General features: G+C 50.4%; 2 protein-coding genes across 2 annotated transcripts in view; one reads left to right on the top strand and one right to left on the bottom strand.

The window, feature by feature from the left end:
• Stra6 (signaling receptor and transporter of retinol STRA6) overlaps positions 1 to 15147 on the bottom strand; it is an 82376-nt gene extending 67229 nt beyond the window's left edge. Inside the window, exon 1 of the mRNA XM_050151818.1 lies at positions 15065 to 15147. The gene's annotated coding sequence lies outside the window, so the exon portion shown is untranslated. The remainder of the gene's footprint in view (positions 1 to 15064) is intronic.
• The window catches only part of Ccdc33 (coiled-coil domain containing 33), a 100896-nt gene that overhangs the window by 32660 nt on the left and 41660 nt on the right, over positions 1 to 26576 (top strand). Inside the window, exons 4-11 of the mRNA XM_050151813.1 lie at positions 5044 to 5177; positions 12285 to 12394; positions 13488 to 13595; positions 15343 to 15434; positions 16568 to 16688; positions 24151 to 24280; positions 24824 to 24957; positions 26438 to 26509. Coding sequence (XP_050007770.1) covers positions 5044 to 5177; positions 12285 to 12394; positions 13488 to 13595; positions 15343 to 15434; positions 16568 to 16688; positions 24151 to 24280; positions 24824 to 24957; positions 26438 to 26509 — 901 coding nt within the window. The remainder of the gene's footprint in view (positions 1 to 5043; positions 5178 to 12284; positions 12395 to 13487; positions 13596 to 15342; positions 15435 to 16567; positions 16689 to 24150; positions 24281 to 24823; positions 24958 to 26437; positions 26510 to 26576) is intronic.

Raw genomic sequence — 26576 nt, 5'->3', positions numbered from 1 at the left:
TTGTCTCACTCGGACCCGCAGCTTGTCACGGGAACTGTCATTTGCCCCCACAGGAGTTTGGTGACTCCCTAGCCTAAGAAGGTGACTTCTGAGAGCCTCACCAATAAAGACTCAGGATAGATGCCCCTGAGGCTTGCAAGTGAGGCAGGCAGCATGCTGTCTTTGGCCCAGTGCTGTCCCCAGCCTCGGAGACCATCTTTGGGAAACAGGGAAATCCCCTTTCCAGGATACGGTCTGACAATGCCCAGTATACAAGGTTGACTCTAAGTTTACCCCAGTCATTGTGTTCTGAGGATCACAGTTCCCTCCTGAACCATATGGGAAGATCCACCCAGCTGACTTGAGTTCCGAGAAGAGATGGCGTCCCCACCGCCATGAACGATTCCTCTGAGAACAGCTGAATGGACAGGGATGAGGAGAGTCAGTCTCATTTTGGTTTTTGGCTTTTTAAGATGGGAGTCTTACTATAGAGCCCTGGGTGGCCTAGAACTTGCTATGTAGACCAGGCTGGTATCAAACTTAAGGTAATCTTCTCTCCAAGTGGTGTGCACCAGCACACCCAGCCTGAACTTTAAACAATTTTGGCTTAACCAGATTTCCTTTCTGTTTCCAAAGCTAAGGCCCTTCCTATAGATGGCAGAGTTAGTTTCTGGTTGGTAGGGGATCCCTGATGTCAGCTTATACCTCCTGCTTTCAGAGTCAGCTCTTCTGGGGAGGAAGGCTCTCCTAGCTTGCTTCCATGTTGCCGTAAACACCGTGAGCAAAGGCAGCTTGGGAAAGAAAGGGTTTATTTCAGCTTACAGGTTACAGTCCATCAGGAGGGAAGCCAAAGCAGGAACTCAAGACGGGTGGGTGCTGAATCAGAACCCCATGGAAGAATGTTTCTCACTGGCTTGCCTTCTCTTACTTGCTCAGCTACATTTCTGCTGTAGTCCAGGTCCTCCGGCCCGAGGATGACACCGCCCACAATGGGCGGGGCCCTCCTACATCAGTTAGCAATCAAGAAAGTGCTCCATAGAGCAGTCTGATGCAGGAGCTTCCTCAAGTGAGATTCCCTCTTCCCAAGTACGTCAAAGTTTATGTCAAGCTGACAAAGACTAGCCAGCATGAGGCCCACCAGGTGCCTTGTAATACCATCAGCAATTAGTGATGGCTCATTAGTCTGTAATTAATCAATGAAATTGGGATGAGAGCCCTTCACTCTGCACACAATAACAGTTCCATCCATGGCCCACGTGACAGATTCTGCTTAGCCTAGAGCCAAGGACTTGAAGAGCACTGGAGCCAGAGGAGGGATTATTGAGATGGAGGTTTGACTGTTGGGCTGGGTCTGAAATGAGAGGGGGAGGAGAGGGGCTTTGGATGGGATTCTCCCCGCCTCAGGTCAGCCCCTCTCCTCCCGGGGCACAGCTGCTTGTCCAGCAGTTCCACGTGGCTTAGCTTTCCCTTCCTTTATGTGACCTCAGAGGACCCTGAAGGTGGGCCTGGAATAAAGAAAACTCGAGAAAGGACTCACTCAGGAGGCCCAGAAGCCTGACTGTTCAATCCTGCCCCACCTGTGACTTGCTGTGAGCCAGTTCCCAACCTCCTCCAAGTCTGCAAGTATTCCCTGTGGAAAGAGTCCTCTTTCTGGAGACATCTCTGTGATCCCTGCATCCTCCAGACACCTTCCCTTGCTAGCCATGGTAGATAACCTCAGAGACAGGGATGCAATCATTGGCCCACACTGTAGAGGCTAGCTCAGTAGCTCCTACCTCTTGTTGCGGAAGATTGACCTGCAGGAGAGGGCTTCAGGCTGCCAAGTGCCCTCCAGGAGGAAGGTAGACTTGAGGCCTGGGAGTCTGGCTGCCACTTGCCTCCTAGAAGATAAGGAACCAGGTATCCTTGGCTCAGGGCCTGACTTGAAGGAGGCTGTGGGTGGCAGGGTGGGGTGCAGCGGTTTCTTGATCTTCTCAAGATAGTCAGGCCCACCCAGCCACACACCTGGCAGTTGACCTCAAGGACACCTAGTGTGAACCTGTCTTACCACCTCCCTCTAGGTTCTCCAGGAAAGCCATCAACGGAGTCAGAGTGGACCACTCTGAATGCTAGCAGGACCTTTTTTCTGCCATGCCAGCTTGTCCTTCGTTCATCCTCCCCAGTGCCTGCTTGAAGGCTTCCTTCCCGGTGTTTCTGGGCACATGGCTTTGGCCCTACTCATCCCACTAAGAGCTCTCTAGACTTCAGCAATCAGAACAGAATGAATTGGGTCCTTCCCTTTGCTCTGCTCTCCTGGTGGGCTGTCCTGGGATTGGCACTGAGGATAAGACAGGCCCACTGTGCAGTTTGCTTTGAAGTTCTAAAAGGACAAGGAGGCCCAAACGGCTGTGGGGCAAATGGGGGAGACCAGGTTCAGATGGAACTAGAAGAAAGCAGAGGCAACTGGAGGGTAGCAGACAGCCAGGAAAGTAAGCACAGGGATGGAGAGGGTGAAGGGGCACCGGAGAGATGGCTCAGTCAGCAAGCTGAGCAAGCCTGTGGATCTGAGTTCAGATCCATCTCCATCCAGTACCCATGTCAAAAACCATGCTACCTGTAACCGCAGTGCTGGGGTGCAGAGACAAGAGGATGCCTGGGCCTTGTTGGCCAGCTAGTCCAGCCAAATCTTTTCTGAGACATCCCATCTCAAAAAATATGGAGATAGAGGAAGATACCTACAGTCAACTTCTAGCCTTTATATACGCGTGCATACACATACATACATGTACATGCATGCACATACACACATCAGGGGGCGGGGGAAAGAATGTGTGAGGCACACAAACTGAACCAATGTGCGTGTGCAAACATACAGCTCTCTACCCTCTCTCTCCCTCCCTCTCTGGCTAGGGGTATGGAGGTGTGGGTGTGCATGCTCCCTCAGCCTCAATCCACGTCTGTTGATTTTCCACATCTCCATCCCCCAGCAGTAGCCCGCGGGAAGCAGGCACTGCATTTTCCCTTAGTCATGACCTTGAAGGAAAAACCAAAAAGCAAGACGCTTCTCATTCCCTCCCACACACAGCTGTGCTTGAGTTTGGCCCCTCACACCATGCTGGGTTGGCAACTTCAGGCCTGGAGTTTGTCAGACACGCTCCTCTTGTACCCTGGAGAGGAGTTTGGGACACAAGGTGCACCCCTCTTCTACACCCGACCCCAGTCTCTTCCTGCTGAGACTGAACTAGGTCTGAGCACTGAGAAAAGAGGCCCCGGTTCATCTAGCCTCCAACTGCAGCCGCTGGGCTGTTTAGCAAGGGCAGGCCTTTGGAGACAGTGAGAGAGAAATCCTAGCCTTGTAGATAGCTGACAGGGATGTAGGTCTTAAAGAGGGCCTCAGGGGCCTGAGGTTGTACTGGGAGTCGGGAGTCAACTGGTCCATTCTGGAAAGAATCACAGCACTCTCCCCACCCCCAGCTCCAGTTCTAGATTCTCCTCAAGGCCCAAAGGAGTCAGTCAGCTGTGCCAGGAAAAGCCATTACCCTGACAGACTCCCCCACCTGCTAAAAGCTTCCTCCTCCGCCCCCTACCCTTTCCCCTGGGCCTTCCTCCTCTCTTCCCTTCATCTCACTCACCTACCCTGACCACCTCTTAGTTAGGCTGAGGAGACTTAACTCTTTGTGGTCCTAAGGGAAAGCTCTGTCTAACTTCCCCCATCTTTTAACATCTGACTTGTTCCTGCAAAATCCCTTGAGCTTGGATGGAGGAGAGGACAGGAGCTGGAGGAGGAAGAGGGCTGTCAAGGGACAGGTCACGGGTTCCGATCTCAGACCTGTTGCTGCCATTCTCACGCCCTTGGTTTTGTATTTTCCTACACATGGAGTCACTTGAAAATCCCTAAGAGGCCCCCAGAGATGAACCAGTGTGGGAGCAGGTGTGTGACATGTGGCTTGTAGGAGGGCCTGCCTGCCTTTCTGCGTGTCCTCAGTACACCCACATCTCCACGACCGCTGTGCTGTCTTCCTCTGCCTCTGTCAGGGGTACAGAGTCTCAGTGCGGGAGGCCGAGGTGTCTCTGCTTTTACATCGGTGTGGCGGGCTGGTGGCAATGGCAAAGCCCATGAGCACTCTGGTCTCTGGCTTTGCAGGTGCAGCTATCGAGAGAGAGGACGGAAGTGCAGAATGGCAGGAAGAGCTCATGTGGCACCCCTCAGTCAGCCATGATCACAGAGACAGGGCAAAGGGACCACAGAGAGGGGATGCCCCAGACCTCCTCTGCTGGGTGTGTGGTGTAGCTCCCCTCCTACAGGCTGGGTCAGGGACTGCTCATCCGTGCCGCAGCACCATTGACAGCCTGATACAACGCAAGGATGTTAACTCTTTCCGTGAGCTGTTTAATGGCTCTGCATCTCAGGCTACCCATCTCCTGCACCCATCAGCTGCACGGAGCTGCAGAGAACCCCGGCTCCTGCCTCACCGGCAAGCCTGCCCCGAGAGCCTGAGAGCTCAAGGGCCAGGAAGCTTCCTCCTCGGCCCTGTGCCCAGCACCCTGTGTCCACCCCAGGGTTCTGAACACAGTGGGAAGGGAACTAGTATACCACACTGAGAGGGCTCAGAGCTGAGGCATCTGGGCCAGCCTACGACTCTGGGCCACACACTTAGAGAAAGGAAAGCCAGGCACAAGCAGCTTAGGGGGGTGGCACAGGGCCAACTGTTATCCAGAAGCAACCTCCCATGGAACAGACCTCCAGAGAAGAGGGTCCAGATGGGGTCCCGGCATAGATGCACCTGCCAGGATCCCTCTTTGGCAAGGAGAAGGAAATCGGATAGGCGTGGCATCTGCCCTGCTTTCTCTTGGAGCTTCCTGCCCCTGCACCTTAAGTAAAGGCCTCTGTAGTGGTCAGCAAGATGCGGTGGTCACCAAACAGAACCGCTGAGGGGAGAAGCCTGGCATGCATTGAGCCCAGGATGGCACGTGGGCCTACATGGGGAGAGCTGCCCACTTTCTGTCTACCCTCTGCCCAGTGGAGCCCAGGAAAGGGTCACAGCAGGCAGGAAGGCTCCTAACTCAACCACCCCTCCTCTGCAGAAAAACCACATCAGAGGAAGCCACCGCTCACAGTCCCAAAGCAGTGACCTCTGTGGCCTCAGAACCCACCAGAACACCCATCTGGGGGGACACAGTGAAAGTGGAGATCCAGGCAGAGGATGCAGGAAAAGAAGGTGAGGCTGGGGGCTGGGGGCTGGGGGCTGGGGGGGCTGGCGTGTGGGAGGGGCAGTGAACATAGCTCTACCCCCTTGGAAGGCAAAAGCGGGCTCCTCCCAACACAGCTGGAGATCACCTGAGCACCTCCCTGGGCTCCGATAAAAGCATTTGAAAGAGACAATCATAATCCCATCACGCCTCATCACCCCCAGCCTGCTGGAAAAATGAGTTGTTCCACATAAGTGAATTTTCCAGACAATGTGAGCTTATCGTTTTTTATGGCGGTTGTTATTATTTTCATGGTTGTTATTACTGCCATGTCCCATGGAAACGCCACTTTATAGTCTTGTAGCATGTCCCCACACATCCATCATTAGAGTCACCACCTCCTAAGAGGAGCTATGCTCCTTAGAAGAGAACACTAAGGCTTAGGGAATTTAAATAACACAAGTCCTGAGTGGATCTTTATCCCCAGCTTGTCTTCCCTTGGTCCTAGACCAGTGCTCACAAGTGTGCCCTGTTGTTTCTCACTGTGAGACCATCTAATGTCTACCCTCAAGTGAGAGGTTAGGCTGGACATATCGAAGTACTGACTGCTGATGCCAGAACTGATTGGAAACACTGGCACTGGCCTGGGAGCACTGGCGCTGGGCAGCCTGGGAGCACTGGTGCTGGGCAGCCTGGGAGCACTGGTGCTGGGCAGCCTGGGAGCACTAGCACTGGGCAGCCTGAGCACAATGGCACTGGGCAGCCTGGGAGCACTGGCACTGGGCAGCCTGGGAGCACTGGCACTGGGCAGCCTGGGAGCACTAGTGCTGGGCAGCCTTGGCGCACTGGCTCTGGGAAGCCTGGGAGCACTAACAGCACAGAGCAGAGGTCCCTTGCCACGTCCCTGGACTCAGCTAGTCAGATCAGCAGCCTTACTTCTTACAGATGGCTCTAGAAGAGACAGCAGGCTTTACTGTCCTTGTTCACCTCCCAGAGCCAAGAGTTGACTATCATGAGACCGTGGGAGGGAAAGAGGTAATGCAGTGGACTCCCACCCACAGGAGAAGCTAGCTGCAGGCAGGCAGGGGAACAGTTTCCTTTCTGTAAAGGGGGAAGTGGAGCTGTGGGGATGGTTTGAGAAGGTATGGAACAGAAGCAAAAACAGCCCTGGGATTTCACAGATACACATGTGTGCTTGTACACTCACACTTTGTGAGGACCTGTGTGCTGGCTTGTGTGTTTCTGTGAATGCCATTGCATAATACTGCTGCCTGTGCTGTAGTCTCCCTACCCCATGAGCGCGCTCTCTCTCTCTTTCTATCTGTGTGTGTGTGTGTGCGTGTGTGTAAGGAAGCTAGTAGGGATGGTAGGCGGCCCCTGCCTCCTTCTGCCATGCACAGCTGGAATAGAATGAGGGAGGACGTGACAAGGTCAGTGGTCTTGAGGCTTTTGTGTAGCCAGAAGCAGGACTAATTGCAGGAAAGACAGGAGGGGCAGGAGGGTGAGGAGGCCACACAAATCAGACAATATTGGCAGGCGCCTCTTTGCAGACTGAAGTCGCTTGTTGGAACCCAGTTGGAACCGGTTGCTGTGGTGATATCTACAGTGGAGGTAGGGAAGTGGGGGCCAGGCCAAGAGGCAAGAGGATTGGGTAGGGGGAGGCGGCTTGAGGACATGTTGATGAAAAGCAAAGGGGGGTTTTAGACCCTGGATCAAGGCCAAAGTGGGCGGGTAACCAAAATGGCTTGTTGGCCACACAAAAGGAGTGGTGGGAAGCAGAAGGGCTCAGTGCCCAAACAGGAAGCTGGAGAAGCCTGTTTGAAACAAGAAGACAGGATCATGGAAGGAATGGCTGTCCATCCCCCCAGTTACAGCTCAGGCCCAATTTCCTACAAAAACAGGGTGTCTCAAGACAGGCAGAGATGTGGGGTCTCATAAATTCCAATTGGTTTGGGGGACTCGGAGTCCGTGGGGAGTGGGTGTGTGTTTACAGCTTCCTTGGCTAGTGTTGTCGGACCTTGGCTGGGAGTGCAGGGCTCCCCCTGCAGATTCTCCTCAGATCTGTTCAGGGATGGGTGATTGTGTGGAGAGCTGCAGATGGTTAACAAGGGTAAACTAGTGAGAGCCGGGGTGAGGGATAGGTGGTCCTCATTCATAAGTTCTTCCTCAGAAATCTTAGGAATTGGATAAGATTTCTTTCTATTCTGTTTGGTTATATAAAGTATTAATGTTATACAGAAGCCCAGAGGGGATAAATGACTTCCTAGAGGCCAGAAAGTAAATTAGCACCTTAGTAAAAGAACCCAGACCTGCTGACTTCCAATCCTGGAGGTACTACGCTTTCTTCTGGTCAATTGCAAGCCTTCCAAGGCCTCTTTCTCTCTCTCTCTCTCTCTCTCTCTCTCTCTCTCTCTCTCTCTCTCTCTTTCTTTCTTTCTGGGTTTGGATCCCATGCAGCCCACTCTTGGCAAGTGGCTTCCCCTCTCTGTGAGTTCAGGGTATCTGTAAGGAAGACTGAGAAAGAATAGCTTCCTATCCTCTGGTCACCCCACTGCAGGTGGGAGGGGTGCACAGGCCTGGGGCAGCAGCTGTTCATGGTGCTTAAATGTCCTCTAGGGAAGGGCACTCCTCAAACTCTTTGTCCTTTCTTGCCCATTTTTCTCTGTATCTCTTTAGATTCTTCTTATTCTAGCTCCATCTTCTCTCCCCCATCCCTTTATCCTTCTCCTCTTTCTTCATTCCCCACCTCTTCTAAAAAAAATTCACCGATTTCCAAGAATGGGGAAAATGAATAGATCCCTGAATCCAGCCTCCTTGCCACCATTTCCCAGCTGCGGGATGTTGGTCCAGTTCCATGCCCCCTTTGAATGCCACTGCTCATATTTTAGAGAGAAAGGTGATGGTACTTGTTATAAGAATTCATAGGAATTTTAGCTGGGGAATTTTTAGCATTGTGCCTGGAACACAGCAGGTGCTCATGAGTGGGTACCGTGATCATTTCCAGGATGCTGGCTTTCTCCTTAAAGTTTGTCCTGATTTTAGGAGACAATGTTGTCTCTGGGAAATGTTTACTAAATGGTCTGCTGATCTTCATTCTAATTTCTTTGGAGCAGAGCTGGAAAAAAATGGCTTAGTGTTTAAAAGCACTTGTTGCTATTACAGAGGACCTGGACTCAGTTCCCAGAAGGCACACGGCAGCTGTGTGTAACTCCATGACTTAGAGTTTCTATTGTTGTGAAGAGACACTGTGACCATGGAAACTCTTAAAGAGGAAAACATTTAATTGGGGTGGCTTGCTGCAATTTTAGAAGTTTAGTCCATTATCATCATGGTGGGAGATGGTGGCGTACAGGCAGACATGGTGCTGGAGAAGGAGCTAAGAATTCTACATCTTGATCCAAAGGCAACAGAAAGTGAACTGAGACAGTGGGCATGGCTTGAACATATATGAGACCTCACAACCTGCCTCTACAGTGACAGACTTCCTCCAAGGCCATATCTACTCCAACAAAGCCACAGCTCCTAGTAGGCCACTCCCTATGAGCTTATGGGGGGATGGTTACATTCAAACTACCAAGTTCTACTCACTGATCCCCATAAGCTTGTAACAATATCATGATGCAAAATGCATTTAGTCCAACTTCAAAAGTACCTATAGTCTATCACAGTCTCAACAATGTTTTAATGTCCAAAGTTCAAAGTCTCTTCTGAGATTCATGCAATTTCTTAACTGTAATCACTTATAAAATCAAAATAAAAAAAACAGATCACAAACTTCCAACATATAATGGCACAAGATATACATTACCATTCTAAAACATAGGAAAGGAGCATAGTGAGGAAATACTAGACCAAAGCAAGACCAAAAACCAGCTGGACAAATTTCAAACTCTGCTTCTCCATGTCTGATGTCAAAGCGCTCTTCAGATCTCAACTCCATTCTCTGTGTCTCTGTCTCTGTCTCTGTCTGTCTCTGCCTGTCTCTCTCTCTGTCTCTGTCTCTCTCTCTGGCTGGCTGGTTCCACTCCCTATTAGCAGTTTTCCTCAACAGGTATCCCACAGCTCTGGCATCTCCAACATCTTGGGATCTCCAAGGCAATCCAGGCTTCAACTTTACAGCTTCACACAATGGCCTCTCTAGGTCTCCATTCAAGGACACCCCTGGCACATGTCTGACCTCAGCAGCTTTCCTAACTTGCTGAGGAGTAATGGAGAAATATTCTATTACCTCTTCCTTCTATCCTTAAAGCCAGAACCACAGGGCAGAAGCTGCTAAGTTCTGATGCTTGCTGGGGCTAGAATATGGCCCCCCTGTTCAATTGCATCTTGACCAGCTTTCTGTCTCCCTTTACTCCCTAGGCTTGGTTGTCCTGAAACTGGATCTGTAGACCAGGCTGGCCTCACACTCTGAGATCTGCCAGCCTCTGCCTTCTGAGTGCTGGGATTAAAGGTGTGAACCACCATACCCAGTTCTAAGCTTTTCTTTATCCCTTTTCACAAGTTGGAAACTAAACTGGGTGGGATCTTGCCCTGAGGTCACCACTCCCTTTATTCCATGTCTTAATCTGATTTATCTCCTTGAACACAGGATTTAGCTCCACTCTACTTCCTGGTGCCCCTTTTCTCAATCTGTTCATTTTGAATTTTCATTTGCCCAACTTGCTCCTTTTCATTATAAATCTTCATTAGAGTTACCACTAATAACCACACAACAGAGACTATGCTAGGCTGTTTTGAGATTTCCTCTGCCAATGGAATTCATCTAAAACTCTTCACCTTAGCTTCAGGCAGACTCTTTGGACAAGGGTGAAAAGCAGTCACATTCTTCACCAAAATATAATAAGATCAATCTCTAGGCTACATATTGCTATTATTATTCTCCTCTGAGACATCTTGAGCTAGTTCATCAAATCACACTCAGCACCACTGTCTTCCATGCTCCTACTAGGATGGCCCATTCAGCAACACTTAAAACATTCAACTGCTTTTCTAATCCACAGTCACAAGGTCTATATTCTTTCAAATAAAACCGTTGTCAGGTCTCTCACAGTAATACCCCAGTACCTGTATTCTGTCGTAGTTCGGGTTTCTATTGCTGTAAAGAGCCAACATAACCACAACAGCTTTTATAGGGGAAAATATTTAATTGGGGTGGCTTACAGTTCAGGGGTTTAGTCCATTGTCACCATGGTGGGACATGGTGGCATGCAGGTAGACACAGTGCTGGAGAAGGAGCTGAGAATTCTATATCTTGTTCCAAAGGCAACAGGAAGTAAACTGAGACGCTGGTCATGGTTCAAGCATAAATGAAACCTTAAAACCTGCCTTCACAGTAACACACTTCCTCCAACAAGGCATACCTATTCCAACAAAGCCACACCTCCTAATAGTGCCACTCCATATGAGCTTATAGGGGCAGTTGCGTTCAAACTACTGCACCACACTCCAGTCCCAGGGAATCTGATGCCCTCTCTGGCCTTTGCAGGCACAAGGCTATCACATGGTGCACATGCAGTCAAGTAGGCAAACAGTCACACACAGAAAATGAAAATAAAATTAAACTTCCCAAAAGTACTGAATTTACTTGGAGTAAGCTTCTTTAATTATTTATTTTTATTTTATGAGTGTGGGCAGTTTGTCTTCCTGCATGTCTATGCACCATACGCATGCAGTGCCTATGGAGGCCAGAAGGGGATGTGAGATCTGGACCTGGAGTTACCAGTGTTGTTAGTTGCCTTGTGGGTTCTGGAAATTGAACCCAGGTCGTCTGGAGAACTGTCAGTACTCTTGATGCTGAGCCATCTCTCTAGCCCCATGAAGTAGACTTTTCCTGGTTCTTATATTGAGCATTTTCTTGAATAGATTGTTGTTCTTGACTGAGCCTCTCTTTCCCTACCTAAAACATACAGGACACACTCCTTCCCAGTGGGAGTGTTTCTGACTAAGAAGTCTCAGTCCTGCAGGGGGCGCTATTACTATTGGCCTGTAACACTATGCTTACGTATGTCTATTGCCTTGTAGGACTGAACTTGGTCCTATGTGGCCATTCTTGGGTCAGAGGTTTTTCACATTTGGAGGTTCTCACAGTACGAGACATGGAGCCTTGCCCTGGATAGAAATGCAAATAGTGCCTGGGGGTTTTTATACACATGTATGTTTCCCACATGTACATGTGTCATGTGACTTTCCCCAGGAAAACAAATGTGTTTATCCCATGTGGTGTACCACAACAAACTAATGATTCCTCTCAAGTCTAGCTTGATGGACCAGAAAATTTATTTAGGTTACTTCAAGGAAGGAGCTACTACTATATTAGTCTCCTTCCCCATCACTGTGATAAAACATTGACCAAAAACAACTTGGGGAAGAAAGGGTTTATTTGACTTACAGGTTATAGTCCATCAGGGGAAACCAAGGCAGGAACTCAAGATAGTAGCTTAGAGCAAAATTTAATAGAAGAATTTTGTTTACTGGCTTGCCCACTACTTTTCTTATACAGACTGGGCCCGTCTGACTAAGGATGGCACCGCCCACAGTGGACTGGGCCCCCTGCTTCAATTAGTAATTAAGAAAATGGCCCAAAGACATGCCTACAGTTCAGTCTGATGGAGTCAATTCCCCACTTGGTGGTCCTTCTTCCCACATGACTCTAGTTTGTGCCTACTCGACAAAATCCAGCCAGTACAGTCACAGGAGCATGGGGGCTCGGAGGCAGCAAAATCACTGGAAAGCTCACCCTCAGCTGGGGAGGCAACACACAAAAGCAGCATGTGTGTGTGTGTGTGTGTGTGTGTGTGTGTGTGTGTGTGTGTGTGTGGTGTAGATTCTGGCACAGCTTGCAGGCAGCTCCACCAGAGAATCTCCTTTTACCAGTAATTGTTGACTGCTATTATCATCGGGAGAGGGATTGTGAATTTTGAAATTTTCTGAGCCTTTCCATTTCATGGTTTTCCTGAGTTTTCTGAGCCTCCCTCCCTGCTCCAGAAGGGAGTGTTTACTTCTATGAAAAGAGCTACCCAAGGAAAGGCCTACATTCCTCCATGCGTTCCAACATCTGTCTGTCTCCACAATGTCCCTTGCCTCTCGATGTCTCCCGTCACTGGGAAAGCTCTTTCCCCACCCTCCACTCTCTCCAGATGTCATCCTCAAGGTGATGGACAACAACAAGAAAGAGGAGTTGGTGTCCTATACAATCCCCATTAAATACCTACGTGTCTTCCACCCGTACCACTTTGAGTTTAAGAAGGTAAGCCTAAGCAAGCCCCGGGCTCAGCCTAACCTCTGCCTGGCTAGGGGAGATCTGATGGGAAGTGCTTTGGTGTTCCCAAATGTTCTCTGAGAATAGAGTGGAGGGTGGACCCAGGCCATGCTCCTCCCAAGCCAGAGATGTGGAGTATAAATTTGGTAGGCAAAACATTCTCCAGAATGAACCCTGTCAGGGGGACAACTGAATACCAACCTGGAGTAGAAATTCCAGCCTCTCAACCTTGGACTAGACTCCTTACTGCTGACTGGTGAAGGGGAAGATCCACTCTCATTGATCAAGCATTTATTAAGCACCTACTGAGTGCCTGGTCCTAGACCACAAAGGAGTAGAAGCATCACCTTGCTCTCCTCCAGCAAGCACTCCAGTACTTTTCCTTTCAAAGGACAGGACAATATGAGATAAGATTGTCTGGGTTCCTTCCCAGGTCTGCCACTTCCTAGCTGTATACCCATAGGAGGCCACTTTACCCCAGACCTCCATTGCTCCATAACGAAGGCAACACATGGCACCTCTGGACAGGCTCTGGTGTGGTAATGGGTGAAGTGCCAGCACATGGGAAGAACTCAGCATAGGTAGTTCCCATCCTTTCTCCTTCCCTCAGGCCTTGGCACTCACCTTCCTGCCAAGCAACTCTTCCACCATGATGCCAAAGATCTTTATCTTCCCTGGGTTCCAGGACTACAGAAGGGGAACCAGGGCAGGCAGGAAAGCAAACCTCTTCCCCAAGAGACCCTGGAGGTAGCCCTAGATCTGTCTCTGCCAACCCCTAGCCCCCCCCCCCAGCCCTCTGTCCACCTACATCACAGGCCTCCTTATCACATTTTCACCCAGAGAGCAGGCAGCAGTAGCGTCTGCGAGGGCAATGAAATATTCAAACGGAAAAGGGGAGATTTATTGGCCGATCTTCTTGGAAGGGCTCCCAGGGACCATGAGCTTTAATTACAGCTGGAGTCCCAGTGGTGCAATGATAAGCAAGTGTCCGCACAGGGCTGGATTTATGACCAGGTTCTGCCCCTTAGACATGCTCCTTCCTATGTTTCTTCTGTCTCCATCCTGTCTTCACCCCACGCAGTCTGAGAATGCTGATGAAGACACTGCCAAGACCCGCCTCTATGCCACTGTGGTTCGGAAGGGCAACTTGCTACCCCGCTACATTGGCTGTGACCATACCGCTCTGGAGGTACCAGCATTGGGGGGACTGAGGGGACAGGTAGAGCCCTTGATTGCCTCCAATTGGCTTTAGAGTATGGATCACAGGTGTCTAGGGAAGAAATCAACAAAGACAAAAGCAATGAGACCTTTCCAAATTAGCCAGTGAGACGGCTCAGTGGGTAAAGTATTCACGTGCAATCCTGATGACCTAAGTTCAGTCCCTGAAATACACACAGAGAACTGACTCCATAAGGTTGTCCTGTGGCCTACACTCACACAAACACACACACGCATGCATGCAGCATGCACAAGCACCCCTCCCACAGACAAACATACCATACACACAATAAGAATAATTTTTTAAAAAAATATTTAAAACATAAACAACAAAATAGCCAGAATGTGTGAAGACGATCCCTGATTGGGACAAAAGTGCCCTGGTCTCTCCTTCCTGTACTGCCCTTGGACGGAGGAAAAAGGGGCCGAGTGGCAGCTGTGTTTCTCATGTGCCTGTGTATTTCAGGGAGCAACAGTAGGCTCCCTTGGATTTTGCACTCCCAGGAGCAAAGAAAAGCCCATCTTCCATATCCTGGTCCAGTCCCTGGCTGTGTTCAGGTCTGTTCTCTCCTGTTGGGGTAAGGACTCATGACCTAGGGCTTACAACTGCCAGACAAAGCCTGTCATCTCCCTGGCCCTTCCTGAACTCGGCTGGTCTACTGCTTGAGAGTGCACAGCCTCTTTCACCCACTCATCCTCCCAACAGCTGTTTATACACTGTCAGTCACCCACAGCCACTGGGCAGACCGAGCACGAGCCACACCATAATCTCTCACCGTTCAGCCCAGCGACAGCTTCGGGAGGAATGACAGATGCTTGAGGCAGGCACAGCCCAGGCTCCTGGGCCCTGAGCCTCTCCCTAAGCCACAGATGTCTCTGTGCGACCCACGGGACTCTGACACTAGCCTTCTCCTACCCCAGCAGATCTGATCTGACCCCTTGCTATGGAGCGCCATGAGCCTGGTAGGGCAATAACTGATCTCGAGTCCCATGTCACATCTGGGGACACTGAGACCCACAGGAGTCTGATAGAAGAGCCCGGAGATCCTACACGACATCTCTGCTTCTCCCACAGCCACCCCTTGGGAGTCAGCAGGCATCCCTTTCCTTTCTTCTGTCTGGCCCCTTTCTAGGACAGCCAATTACTCCAGCATATGGAACAAGGAAAAGTAAAGTCAAGGTGGCTTTGCTGTCCCCAAGTTTCATCCAGGAAGGGGCCACAACTCCAGGACTGTCGAGTTGACCCACTCCTGCCTTAATCTCTGCCTTGTCTAGTAGAGTCTGAGCTACCCTGCCCCCAGCAGCCCATCCACCCACTCCCCTGTTGCAGTATAGACCTTCCTCCCGAATATGTCACAGTTACAGCCACAGGAACACCCATCTGTTACTGATGGTAGACCAGGAGACACAGTGGGAGAAGAAATTGCTTCAGCTACTCACCAGACGATCAGGAGCAGGTGTCCGGGTACCAGTGTCTCATTCACCCCTGGCCAGAGTCAGCACACAGCAGGTGTAAATTGTCCATCCCCTCCAGACACACCTACACCATCCCCTTTGGCCCACATACCTGTCAGAGTTCTTGTGAGCATCAGGGCATGACGGCTCTGCACTGACATCAGAGGCTCACTGGGAGGCTCAGCTGAGAGCCAAAAGGCTCTAAGGAAGTGGTGGGGGGCACAAGTCACAAGCCTTCATCTGTTTACTCCTTTCTTCTACAGGTCTTGGTTCAGGGAGTCAATGAGCCCCTGGTCAACAACCCCAGCCCTATGGTGGTGATTGCTCGGGTGGTTCCCAGCTATACTGAGTTTAAGTAAGTGGGTACAGGTTAGGAGGGAGGGGAGGGCAGAGGGCTGGGATGGGGAAAACTTCCCCTCACCTAAGTTCCCTCAAAGCTCCCCACGCACCTTGACTTGAGGCTCTAGTGAGCTTCCCATAGCAGACTTTGCCTTTCTCTTCCAGAAGACCCGAGCCCTGGAAGGGGAAAGTGGGGATCTCTCCTAAGATTTTTGAGCGTATAGGGCCTAAAGAACAGGAAGGAGCTGGTATTAAGAAGCCCAAGAGAGGCCCCTTTTCCTGCCCAGGAGCACCTCTGCCCCCACAACAAACAAGCCTGCCATCCTAGGCTTACCACGCCATGGTCCCCTTTCCTTATCAGGCTCAAGGCTTCATTCAGGATCCTGCTGCTGGTGGTCCCCAGTGGATGACATAAGGCCATCTTGGAACCTTAGTCCTGCGGGGAGGGTCCTCTCTCTGCCTCCTGAAGGAGTCTGTGGTCTTCACTGTTCCCAGATCTCCTTGAGTTACAAGCTCAGGAACGGATCCAGATAGTTTGATCACTGAAGCCCAAAGAGGGGAACGTTCTTCAGGCAACGTGTGTGCTCTGGGCCAGCACCCCTCCTGAAGTCAGCCTTCACCTGTCACTACTGTCCAAGCTGACTTCCTGACTACCTACAGCTCTGAGTGTTTAGACCCTAAAAGCCCCACTTTCTTACTGGAGGAATAACCACTAATGTCCCGCTGCAGGGATAATATCCCACTGCACCCAAACTGCAGGCCTGCATGCACGTTCCCCCACAGGCTCTTCACCCGGTAAGCATAAGCCAGGATTCTCACAAGTCAGGAACAATTCTGATAAAGACTTTCAAAGATGAGGTGGGGAAGGTAAGGCCCCCTTTAAAGATGGTAAAGCTGACTGTCTCTGATATAGCCAAGGTCATCTCAAATCACTGCTGAGGGAGCCTAAGAGCTACCCTTGTCATCTCCAGACCAAAATTAGCCTTCCCAAGGCTTGGGCCAGAGATCACCAGCTTGTTTGTTACAAGGCTTAAAGAAGGTGGCCACTGCACTCACCCCTTCACCTTAACCCAGTCCAGGTGTGAGCCCCAGCTGCCAGGCTGGCCACAGGTCAGAGAGTCTCCAACTCCTGTCTCCTTGCCTCTCCAGGGCCAACCAGACCAGACGGGACCCTGCCTCTGTGGGGCTGCCCCTCACCCAGATCTCCTTCCCTATTTCATCACCAATGAACTTTGATGTGCCTCGGGTCAGCCAGAATGGGTATCCTCAGGTATGGCTCCTTCCCAGCCACGGCCTCTCACTGGAGTACACGAGTAACCGAGTAACCGACACATTCCTTCATCATGACGTCAGGCAGCAGCTCAGCTAATGCTGAGAAGTATTCGCTGCATCTCACTGCTGCACAGGATCTGCTCCTGTGTGCTGCACAGAACCTGCCCTCGGGACTCCTGGAGATACTAAATATCCACCCAGTTCATGTCTAATCTAGTAACAAGCCAACGGGGACTGTCAGAGCTAAGGAAAGCAGAAAAGAGGAGACACAAAGAACAAAGTATGGATTCCACCTGTCGTGGGGCACCTCAAATCAACAGTCATAGGGACAAAAGGCACAATAGGGTTATCAAGGGTTGGGGAGATGAGAGAGCAGGGGACTACTGGTTTGTGGGTGTGAAACACTTAGGATGATGTGTGAACATGCATGTTTGTGTGTGCATGTGTGTTCATGTGTGTGTGTGAGTGTGTGTGTGTGTGTGTGTGTGTGTGTGTGTGTAGAACAGAGGTCAACGTGCAGTGTTTTCACTTGATTGTTTTCATATTTTTTAAATTTGGGGTGTATTGTGTGTTCACACAGAACAAGTATGGAAGTCAAGGGTTCAACATGCAGGACTGTCGATTGCGTTGGGTGGGTTACTCAGTCTAGGGGTTTGTAACCCACCCTGCAATCAGTTATTCCAGGGTCACGGAGGGGCGCTACCTGGAAGGGAATGAGCTAGGACAGAAGAAGGAGGCTAAGCAGATTTGTCAAAGCCTCCGTTTATTAGGATCATGGTTGCTGCTTATATAGCCCCTGAAGGGTAGGGAAACTGGACTCTTGCCACGCATTCCAGGTCACGTAAGCCAGGTTACGTTCGGACAGGTAGGCCAAGAAGTCACGAGTTGCCACACCTGGTTCCCTGGATAGCTGGAATGTGAGGCGAGTTCTGCTAACAGATTAGCAGTTAATTGGGTGTGGGGCAGGTTCTCAATAGAACATAATTATGGGTGTGAGGTTCCCTGCAGACTCCCCAGGGTGATGGTTCCTGTAATGATTTTTAGGGGGGAAATGGCTCGTGACACAGGACCCTGTTCTCTCCTTCCACCATATGGGTCCCAAGGATCGAACTCAGGTCATCCATCTTGGCAGCCAGCACCTTTACCCACTGAACTCTCTTAAGAGCCCTTCTTCCCCTTATTTTTTGAGACTGTCTCAGTGAATCTGGAGCTCACTGACTCAGCTAGACTGACTGGCCAGCAAGATCCAGGGACCCGCCTGTCTCTGCCTCTCCGTGCTGGGATTCCAGGAGCTCACCATCTTGCCTAGCTTTTTCATATGTGTGCTGAGGACAGAACTCAGATCTTTAGCAAGGTCTTCAGAGAACTGGTCATTTTCTCAGCCTCCATAATATCTTTTTAAGGAGAGAAATGGAATGCTGATGTCTGGATGGTTAGGGAAGGCAAGTCATGACCCTTCACCTTGTTTTTGAGACAGGGTCTTTCCATCTGCCTGCTTTACCCTCCCAGCCCTAGTAAAACAGGCACGTGTCACTACGCCAACTCAGTCATCACTTTCTAGGCTTTTTTTTCCTTTTCAATTCATTATCAATGTATTGATAATGAGGGGGCAACCATACCACAACACACACATAGAGGTCAGAGGACAGCTTTGTGGAACTGGCTTTATATAGGTTCCAGAGATCATACTCAGGTGGCTAGCCTTAACAGAAAGTCTCTTTAGTGCTGAGTCATTTCACCAGCCCATTGGTCTTGATGTTTTGTTATGAAAGGGCTGGTCCAGGGCAGTAAAAACACCTATATTGTATAGTATATAGTATAACCCAAGATGTCGTGAGTGCTGGGAATGGGCAGGAAGATGTTTGCTTAAATATGTTGGAGAAGGGGTACACAGGCCATGGCTGGACCCAGGAAATGGCCAGATTGACCTCCTGTAGACTGCACACCCCTCGGAGCTTGCTGTACGTGATGGAGGAAGCTTGGAAGACAGGGGGTTCTTGGAAGTCCCTCCTGTCATCTGTCCACTAAAATTAGAACGAGACACTCGATTGGAGCCCTAGCTTTCATGTAAAAGCTTTCATTTAAAGAAGGTTCAGACACAGGCAGGAGTGATGGTAGGCAGGGAAGGGTGGAATAAAGGGGGGGATCATGGGGACAGCTTCAAAATCCTTGGCCTGATTTCCCCAGAGTCACCTCACACATGGCCCTGCATTTGCACAGAAAATTATGAACCAACCGGCAGCTGTCCCAAGGGACAGGAGATACTGCCTGCTTTAATGAGTGAGCCTCTCCAGGCCTGACCACTGGCTGTCTCCACTGCCTACTACACGTAAAAGGGCGAGGCACTCCTCCCGACAGAGCTCTCCAGTGCTTTTCCCATGTGTGGGACTCAAGGCCAGAGCCCAGCAACAAGACACTTGCTTAAGGTTACCCAGTATGGTGGCCGCTGGATAAAGTCTAAAGCTACATGTAGCCTGTGCAGAGAGGCCCAGAAGCCAACAGGGAAAATGAGAGAGACAGGCTGGGAAGTAAGAGGGATCCTGTCATGAATTCTGAGCCTAGAGAGTCCCCTACCTGTCCCTTCTGAGCTTCATGGTCTTTACAGTTGACGGAGTGGGGACTGAACCAGGTAATTTCCAAGTCCGGTCTTCTTTGACATCTTGGAGTGCTGTGCATTTCCCACAACCCCTGGGGAGTGGTTGCTAGACCCAGCAGGCCTAGGTTGGAGTCTAACTCTGTAGCTTGCTAGTGTGTGACCTTCAACAAACCCTATGGTTCCTCCAGACCTGTTGACTCCTACCTGACTAGGCAGTTAGACTGAAAGAGCTAACCCAGGCCAGGAGTCCCTTCTGTCTCCTTCAGAGTTTCACAGTCTTTATGATAGAACTCCCCCTGAGGCCAGCCTTATCATTGCACCTGATGCCTGTGATGAGCCCCACAGTAACCCCATCTCAGATGGACCTCTCTAACCGCCCGTACATCACAGTCTCGGCATCAGACGCCACCCCGTGGTAGCCCTTAAGGACATGATCTCTGACACCTAGCAATGATCATTTGGGCAAGTGTCCCAGGTTTCTGGCCCAGACATGATCAAAGGCTAGTAAAGAGCTAGGTTTTTATGAGAAACTATTAACTAACTCCTCCTACTAAGTTCCCAACCAACCTTCCTTCTGGTCTCCTTGGCCAGAGTCCGATCATAAGCACTTCCTGGTGCCATTTCCTAAGGAGGGTGTGGTTCTGACTTGCTGATAGCCTAAGTCAGCAGCTGTGAAGAAAGGAGCCACTTGAATAAGAGGGCTCTAGCTTCCGACTGAGGCAAGGAGAACAGAACGTACCAAGTCACCCCAAGTCTGTCCCACAGAACGTACCAGGTCACCCCCAGTCTGTTCCACAGAATGTACCAGGTCACCCCCAGTCTGTTCCACAGAACGTACCAGGTCACCCCCAGTCTGTTCCACAGAACGTACCAGGTCACCCCCAGTCTGTTCTGCTCCTTCCCCAGCCTGGTGAGGATGGCAAAACCTGGGCTCTGGTGAGTCAAGCGATAGATCAGACATATCTGGTTGGACATAGACTTGTGAGCTGGACCCATCTGCTTGCTCCTGTAGCTCTCACAACCTGCAACATGGGGGGCAGAGCTCCCGAGAGTGAAACAAATGGAGGAGAAGAACCATCTGTGCCCGTCATCTCACCCTGACCCAGTCTCCCAGTCTTCCCAAGCTCTTAGAGTCTTTCCCATCACCCTGGGTTCGCTCTAGTACTGGCTGCTGTTCTTGCCTGGACCATTGTCGCAGCCTTCCCATTCCAGAAGCAGGTAAGGGATGCCCTGCCCGAACCACAGGCTTCCCTGGGCCCCTTCAGCCCTCTCTCACACAGAACCAAGCCCCAGTTACCTGTGTACTGTTTGTCCAGATACAGGAGCTCATCACTCCAATTCTCACCCAGCCTCGGGGAAGACTCATCCACTGTTCTGTGTTAGTCCTCTCTCACCTTCAACCTTGACCTCAACTCTCAGCTCTTCCCTGCCCCAGATTCTTAAGCAGTGTGGCTTTCTCTTCACGTATCCTAACTGCTACCACAAGAACTTGATCAGGCCGCTGCACGGTGGCAGGAATGGGTGGGTATTTATTCACATCGTAGATATACTCTATACTCTCGGAAGATAAGCTCTAGGAAGGGGCAGAGTCTGCCTCTAGCTTTCCCACAGTCAATGCAACACCCTATGAGTGTCTGTCATGGCGTCCCAGGCAATATTTGCTAAGTTAAGTCAAACTGAACTTCCGCTTACTAGAAAAACATCCATTGTCTCCTTCAGCCTTGCAAACAGCTTTCAAAGTGTGAAGCAAGAGGCATTTATTTGACCAAAACAAAAACAAACAAACAAAAGAAAAAAAAAACAACTAAGTCCCAGAGAGGGAAAGGGACCTGCTGGGAGCCAAACAATAAGTTTAAAGTGGGCCCAGAACAATGAGGACTGCTGAGACCCCAAGAACAATGGCAATGGGTTTTTGATCCTACTGCACCTATTGGTTTAGTGGGAGCCTAGACAGTTTGGATGCTCACCTTACTAGACCTGGATGGAGGTGGGTGGTCCTTGGACTTCCCACAGGGCAGGGAACCCTGATTGCTCTTTGGGCTGACGAGGGAGGGGGACTTGATTGGGGGAGGGGAAGGGAAAGGGGAGGCGGCGGTGGGGAAGAGACAGAAATCTTTAATTAATTAATAAAGAAATAAATAAAAAAAAATAAAGTGGGCCCAGAGCCAAGGGTCCTAGCTTGCTGGGAGTCCCAGGCAGCACCAGCTGCCAGCAGCTCTTCCCCGCAGCATGCCTCTGCTGTTCCTGGGCAGAGCAGACAGCAGTGGATGAGGGTGAGAGCCAGGGTGAGTCCAGGGGAAATAGGAGAAGGAAGGGCCAAGGGCCCCTAGAATGAAGGCTCTGTCCCCAGGGAAGGCAGGTCTACCTCAGTGGCAGAGGGTTAATGGCTTTTCTGAAGATCACAGCTGAGGGTTAATGATATTCCTTAATTCCAAAGCCCGCCATAGCCTTTCCCATTAGCATCTTCAGGCCATGTCTACCCTATCCCCACCCCACGCCCTCACCCCTGCACAGCATTCAGATCAGCCACTAGCACTTGCCTCTTCATGGGGCTTTATTTAACTGTGAGTCTTACACACCCTCATTTGTGTGTGTGTGTGTGTGTGTGTGTGAGAGAGAGAGAGAGAGAGAGAGAGAGAGAGAGAGAGAGAGAGAGAGAGAGAGAGAGAATATGTATTATCTGCCCTCCGATATTCCAGGTATGAAGGGCTTTCTCCTAGGGACCTACCCTGGGACCCTTTCAAGGAAAGGCTGTCCCTCATTGGGCAGCAGCCACTTACCACCTCTTGCCATGTAGACTCCATTTAGATCTGTTAATAAGTCCCACAGCAGACAGCTAGCATCCATTAAATAACCCTTTCCCAGGATAGGGGCAACAAATGAGGCAGCAAGAAACCAAGTCACAGTTCCTCCTCCCTGAGGGCCTTGGGGCCTGGCAGCTGGCCCAGGCAATATGGACACTCCCCTCTGATACCCAGGATGTGGGAGGGTCATAGCGTGGGGATCAATCCTAAGAGACCAATACCAAGCTTCACAGAACTCAGGTCTGGCTTCTGGGGCCTCGCCTACTGACCCTCCCTGAGCTTCCACCATGACATCTTAGGGATGTGTCCGTGACTCCAGCCACCATCCTAGTGCTCATCTGTCCCTGTGCTGACCACAAACCTTCTCCTTGGGGACAGGGAAAGATTCAGACAATCCTTGGGCAAGACTCCTGAGGACCAGAGCAAGCCTACTAGTGTTAGAGACGTGAGAGCCCCGCCCAGTCAGGAGGAGTAGGCCTGCACTGATATTCCTCTGTCTAACGTCTGTAACCCCTGGAGTGTTTGTGCTGACCTTTTCCTGAGATTGCTAATCCCCCCAGGGTTTTTTCTAAAGCTTTCAGGTCAAAACATAGGACCCCTGCCACCGTGGCTGGTGGCCCCGGGCAGGGCAGTGGCAAGGCAGCCCATGCTGAGATCATGCAGCTATTTTTCCACCATTTATGTGGGTTCTTGGATTTTTCATGAGTCCCCCCATTCCCTTCCAGGATCCTTTGCGTGTCCTAAGCTGTATGCCTCCTCCACACGTTGTGGCTTGTGTCACTCTCCCACTGGAAGCCCCTCCCCTCTTCTTTCACCATGTCACATCCCCCTTCAGGGCCTCTTCTGGCCCTGCTTCCTCTGAGGTTTGGGGACCACCCAGGGTCTCCCTCATTGGGTATTAGTCAGCGCTGCCACATTTCCTCTTCCAAGCCATGCCCATGTGTGTGCCCCACATTCCGGAGTCTGAGGACCTGTGTGGCCTTCTGGGCGGGTCTGGGGTAACTTGTGTGGAACAGACAGGGGCTGTGGATGTTGGTACAGCACTGGGGAACACTACACACATCTAGCAAGCACTTTAGAGCTTGAAAATGTTTTCACTGAGCAGTACTTTAGGTATTTGCACTGGGAAAACAGTCTGGGGTGCAGAGGTGTGCGGCAAGGAACACCGAGCACAGTGTCGTCGGAGGAAAACATATCAGAAAATGGGAGAGCGAAATGGCTCAGAGTGCTAAGGTGTTTGCTTCCATTCCTGAAAATTTGAGTTTGATTACCCAAAATCTACCACATGGTGGAAGAAGAAAGTTGGTTCAAGCAAGCTGTTCTTTGACCTCTGCATATGTGTTGTGGTGCACACACACACATGCACACACACACGCACACACACATTAAAAACTTTAAAAGAAGGAAAAATCAGGGCAATTGGACATGATAACGCATCTTCTGGGGAAGATGGGCTCTGTTTTGATTTTTAAGAGGGTCATATGTAACCCAGGCTGGCCTCAAATTTGCTGGATAGCTAAGGTGTCCTCCAACTCTTTATATAGCCCAAGTTGTCCTTGAACTCCCAATCCTCCTGCCTCTACCTCTCAAGTGCTGGGATTGTAGGTCTGTGCCACCAAACATAGGATATCTTAAAGTTACTAAAGTCGTGAGTAACGGGAGTTTCTGGAGACTCTGCGTGTGCTTCTGTTTTGAGTGTGAACGGAAAAGTGCAGAGTGGTAATCAGACAAAAACAATGTGCGCAGACAAAATGGGAACACGGTGGTATTGAGTGACCATCTTTTTTCTCTGATAACAGGGTTTCTCTGTGTTGCCCTGTAGACCAGGCTGGCCTCGAACTCAAGAGATCTGTCTGCCTCTGCCTCCCAAGTGCTGGGATTAAAGACATGCGCCACCATTGCCCAGTTTGAGTGGTTGTCTTTATGTAAGAATATAGGAGTTCCCCCTTCCTTTTATTTACCATTTTTTTTTTTGCCTTTTTATAACTGGAACAAACGGATACATGTGCACCAAACCTAGAAGAAAGGATGACCCCATGGCTTCTCTCTCATTCTTCCAGCTGTCCAGGCCCGGGGGACCCCCAGAGCAGCCCATATGGAACCAGTCCTTCCTCTTCCAAGGCCGAGATGGAGCCACCAATTTCTCAGAGGACACAGCATTGGTGCTGGAGTATTACCCTTCTGCTTCAAGTAAGTGCCCAGTGTCCCATCAGGGCAGAATTCATCAGGAGAATCTTATTAAGGGACATTTGGACAGCCTGCCTCTGCCTCTTTCTTGTAAGGACTGCCTAAGGATCTCCAGGAGCCAGGAACCCCCAGTACAGGCAAAGACTAGAAGAAGGTCTACTTTAAATCCACATCCATAGGGCAGCTATGGAGCACAGGCCAGGAATTGTAGGCCTATCCCTGCCTGGACACCGTAGCATCCATCAGTGAGAAGAGGGTGTACTGGAGAATGGCAGAGGAACACACACACACACTAGAGGATGGAGACAGGATGAATCAGAAGAATACCTATCTGCTTAGAGTTGCTCTGAACTGATAAATCTCTGAATCTGGCCAAGTGTGTGTGTATAAGGGAAAATGGGAGGCAGGGAACCAGGGGCAGTGGGAACCTAGAGAGTTGCATGTCCAATGCCAGGGATGGAGCCTGTCTAAAAACCCATCTAGGAACCTGGGCAGCAGGAACAGGAAGTTGTTGACAGGAGCTTCAGTTGGTCCTTCCTCCCACAGTGAAAAGCAGTGAACCATGGACCCTCAAACAGCCCTTGGGTGTCTCCGTGCTACCACTAAAGCCTCGTCTGTACCACAAGATGTTGACAGGAAAAGTCTTGAAAGGGCTGTGTGTGGAACAGCTCCCCATCACTGTAAGTCCCTACCATTGGTTGGTCCTCCACATGATACCACCCACTCCAGCTCCATGGCCACACCTACAGAAGGGAATAATGGTGTCTTTTGAGAGGAAGGGAATCAAGACAGGCTTTCTCTGTGTAGCCCTGGCTATCCTGGAATTTGCTCTGTAGGCCAGGCTGGCCTCGAACTCAGATCTGCCCACCTCTGCCTCCTGAGTGCTCGGATTGAAGGCGCCCAGTTGAATGTGACTTCTTAACAGCCTCACACTTATCAGAGTGCCCACCTGCAGGTGGGAGGAACACGGAAGACTGGTCTTACCTGTGGAGCTTGAGAGACAAACCAGGATGAGCCCCTAAAAAGCAAACCTGGGGCCTCAGGGGATAAGAGCAAGAGCTCAGGCTTTCCCAGAGCTGGGCCCAAGACTTTCCTTACCCCATCTTCCTGTGGGACCTGGGACAGATGACAACCTCTCTAGGCCTCATTTCTCATCTCTATTCACACATCAACACAATACACAGAGGGCTACACTCAGGCTCTGGGGAGTAGACCGATGGAGCTCAGATTCCGGCTTCACCTCTTGCCAGCTTTACAGGTGACCGTATTCCTTTCTGTGAAGAAAATACTATCTGTGCCTCAGTTTCCTTGCCTATAATACACACACACACATGCACACATACATACACATACATGTACACACTCATGCACACACACACATATGCACACGCATAGCATATGCACACACACACACAGAGAACTGCGCTTGCTCACAGGGTTGTTATGGGATTTAGCCAGGAAATACATAAAGCACTTAGAATAGATTCCGATAGTGTCTAGCCTGGTGGAGCTTATAAATTCTGGCTACTCCAGAAGCTGGGCAGGAGGATGGAAACTTTGAGGTTTGTATGGGCTACAGAATGATTTTGATACCAGTGTGAGACCTTATCTCAAAATAAAAGGTGAAAAAATTTTTTTAAAGGCTTGGAATGTAGCTTTAGTGAAAAAACACTTGCCTAGTATGCAAGCTTACAAGAGGAAAAGTTCAATCCCCATTGGAAAAAATAATTTTATCATTACTGTATATATATATAAACAGGGTCTCAGGTATCCCAGACTGGGTCAAACCTTGCTATGTAGCCAATGGTAACTTTGAGCTCTTAATCCCCTTGCCTCCACTCACCAAGTGCTGGGACTACAGGCAAGAGCCGCCATACCCAGCACCATTGTCTATTTCTGTGCCTAAATACATTTCCCTAAATACTTCTGACATAACAGCAAGCAGGAACTTCTGCTCTGCCAGAAGATGAGTGTGGAGGTGCCAGTCAGGTGTCGAATGGAGTGAGAAGGGCCGTGTGGAGGCGGTGCTGGAACAGAGGCAGAAGGCCAGCTCAGGCATCCCTTCCTCCCACACTCTTCCCGGGGAAGCCAGAACAAGAGGTGGGACAGAGGCCTTGCCTGTGTTGGCCATGTAGACTCACTACCCCTTCTCCTCCCCAGGGCACCCACCTGAAAACCATCAACGGAGAGGCCCCCACGGTGAATCTCTCCTTCCAGCTTCTTTCCTCTGAGGTAAGGGAGAAAGGTGAGACGTGGCCCCCAGAACCATAACGTGAGTGACGTTGTCCTTCACAGGGGC

This window comes from Alexandromys fortis, unplaced genomic scaffold (genome assembly GCF_014885135.2).
Source record: "Alexandromys fortis isolate MF-2015 unplaced genomic scaffold, M_Fortis_MF-2015_v1.1 scaffold_70, whole genome shotgun sequence".
Classification (NCBI taxonomy): Eukaryota; Metazoa; Chordata; class Mammalia; order Rodentia; family Cricetidae; genus Alexandromys; species Alexandromys fortis.
This window is presented reverse-complemented; position numbering and strand designations above follow the sequence as displayed.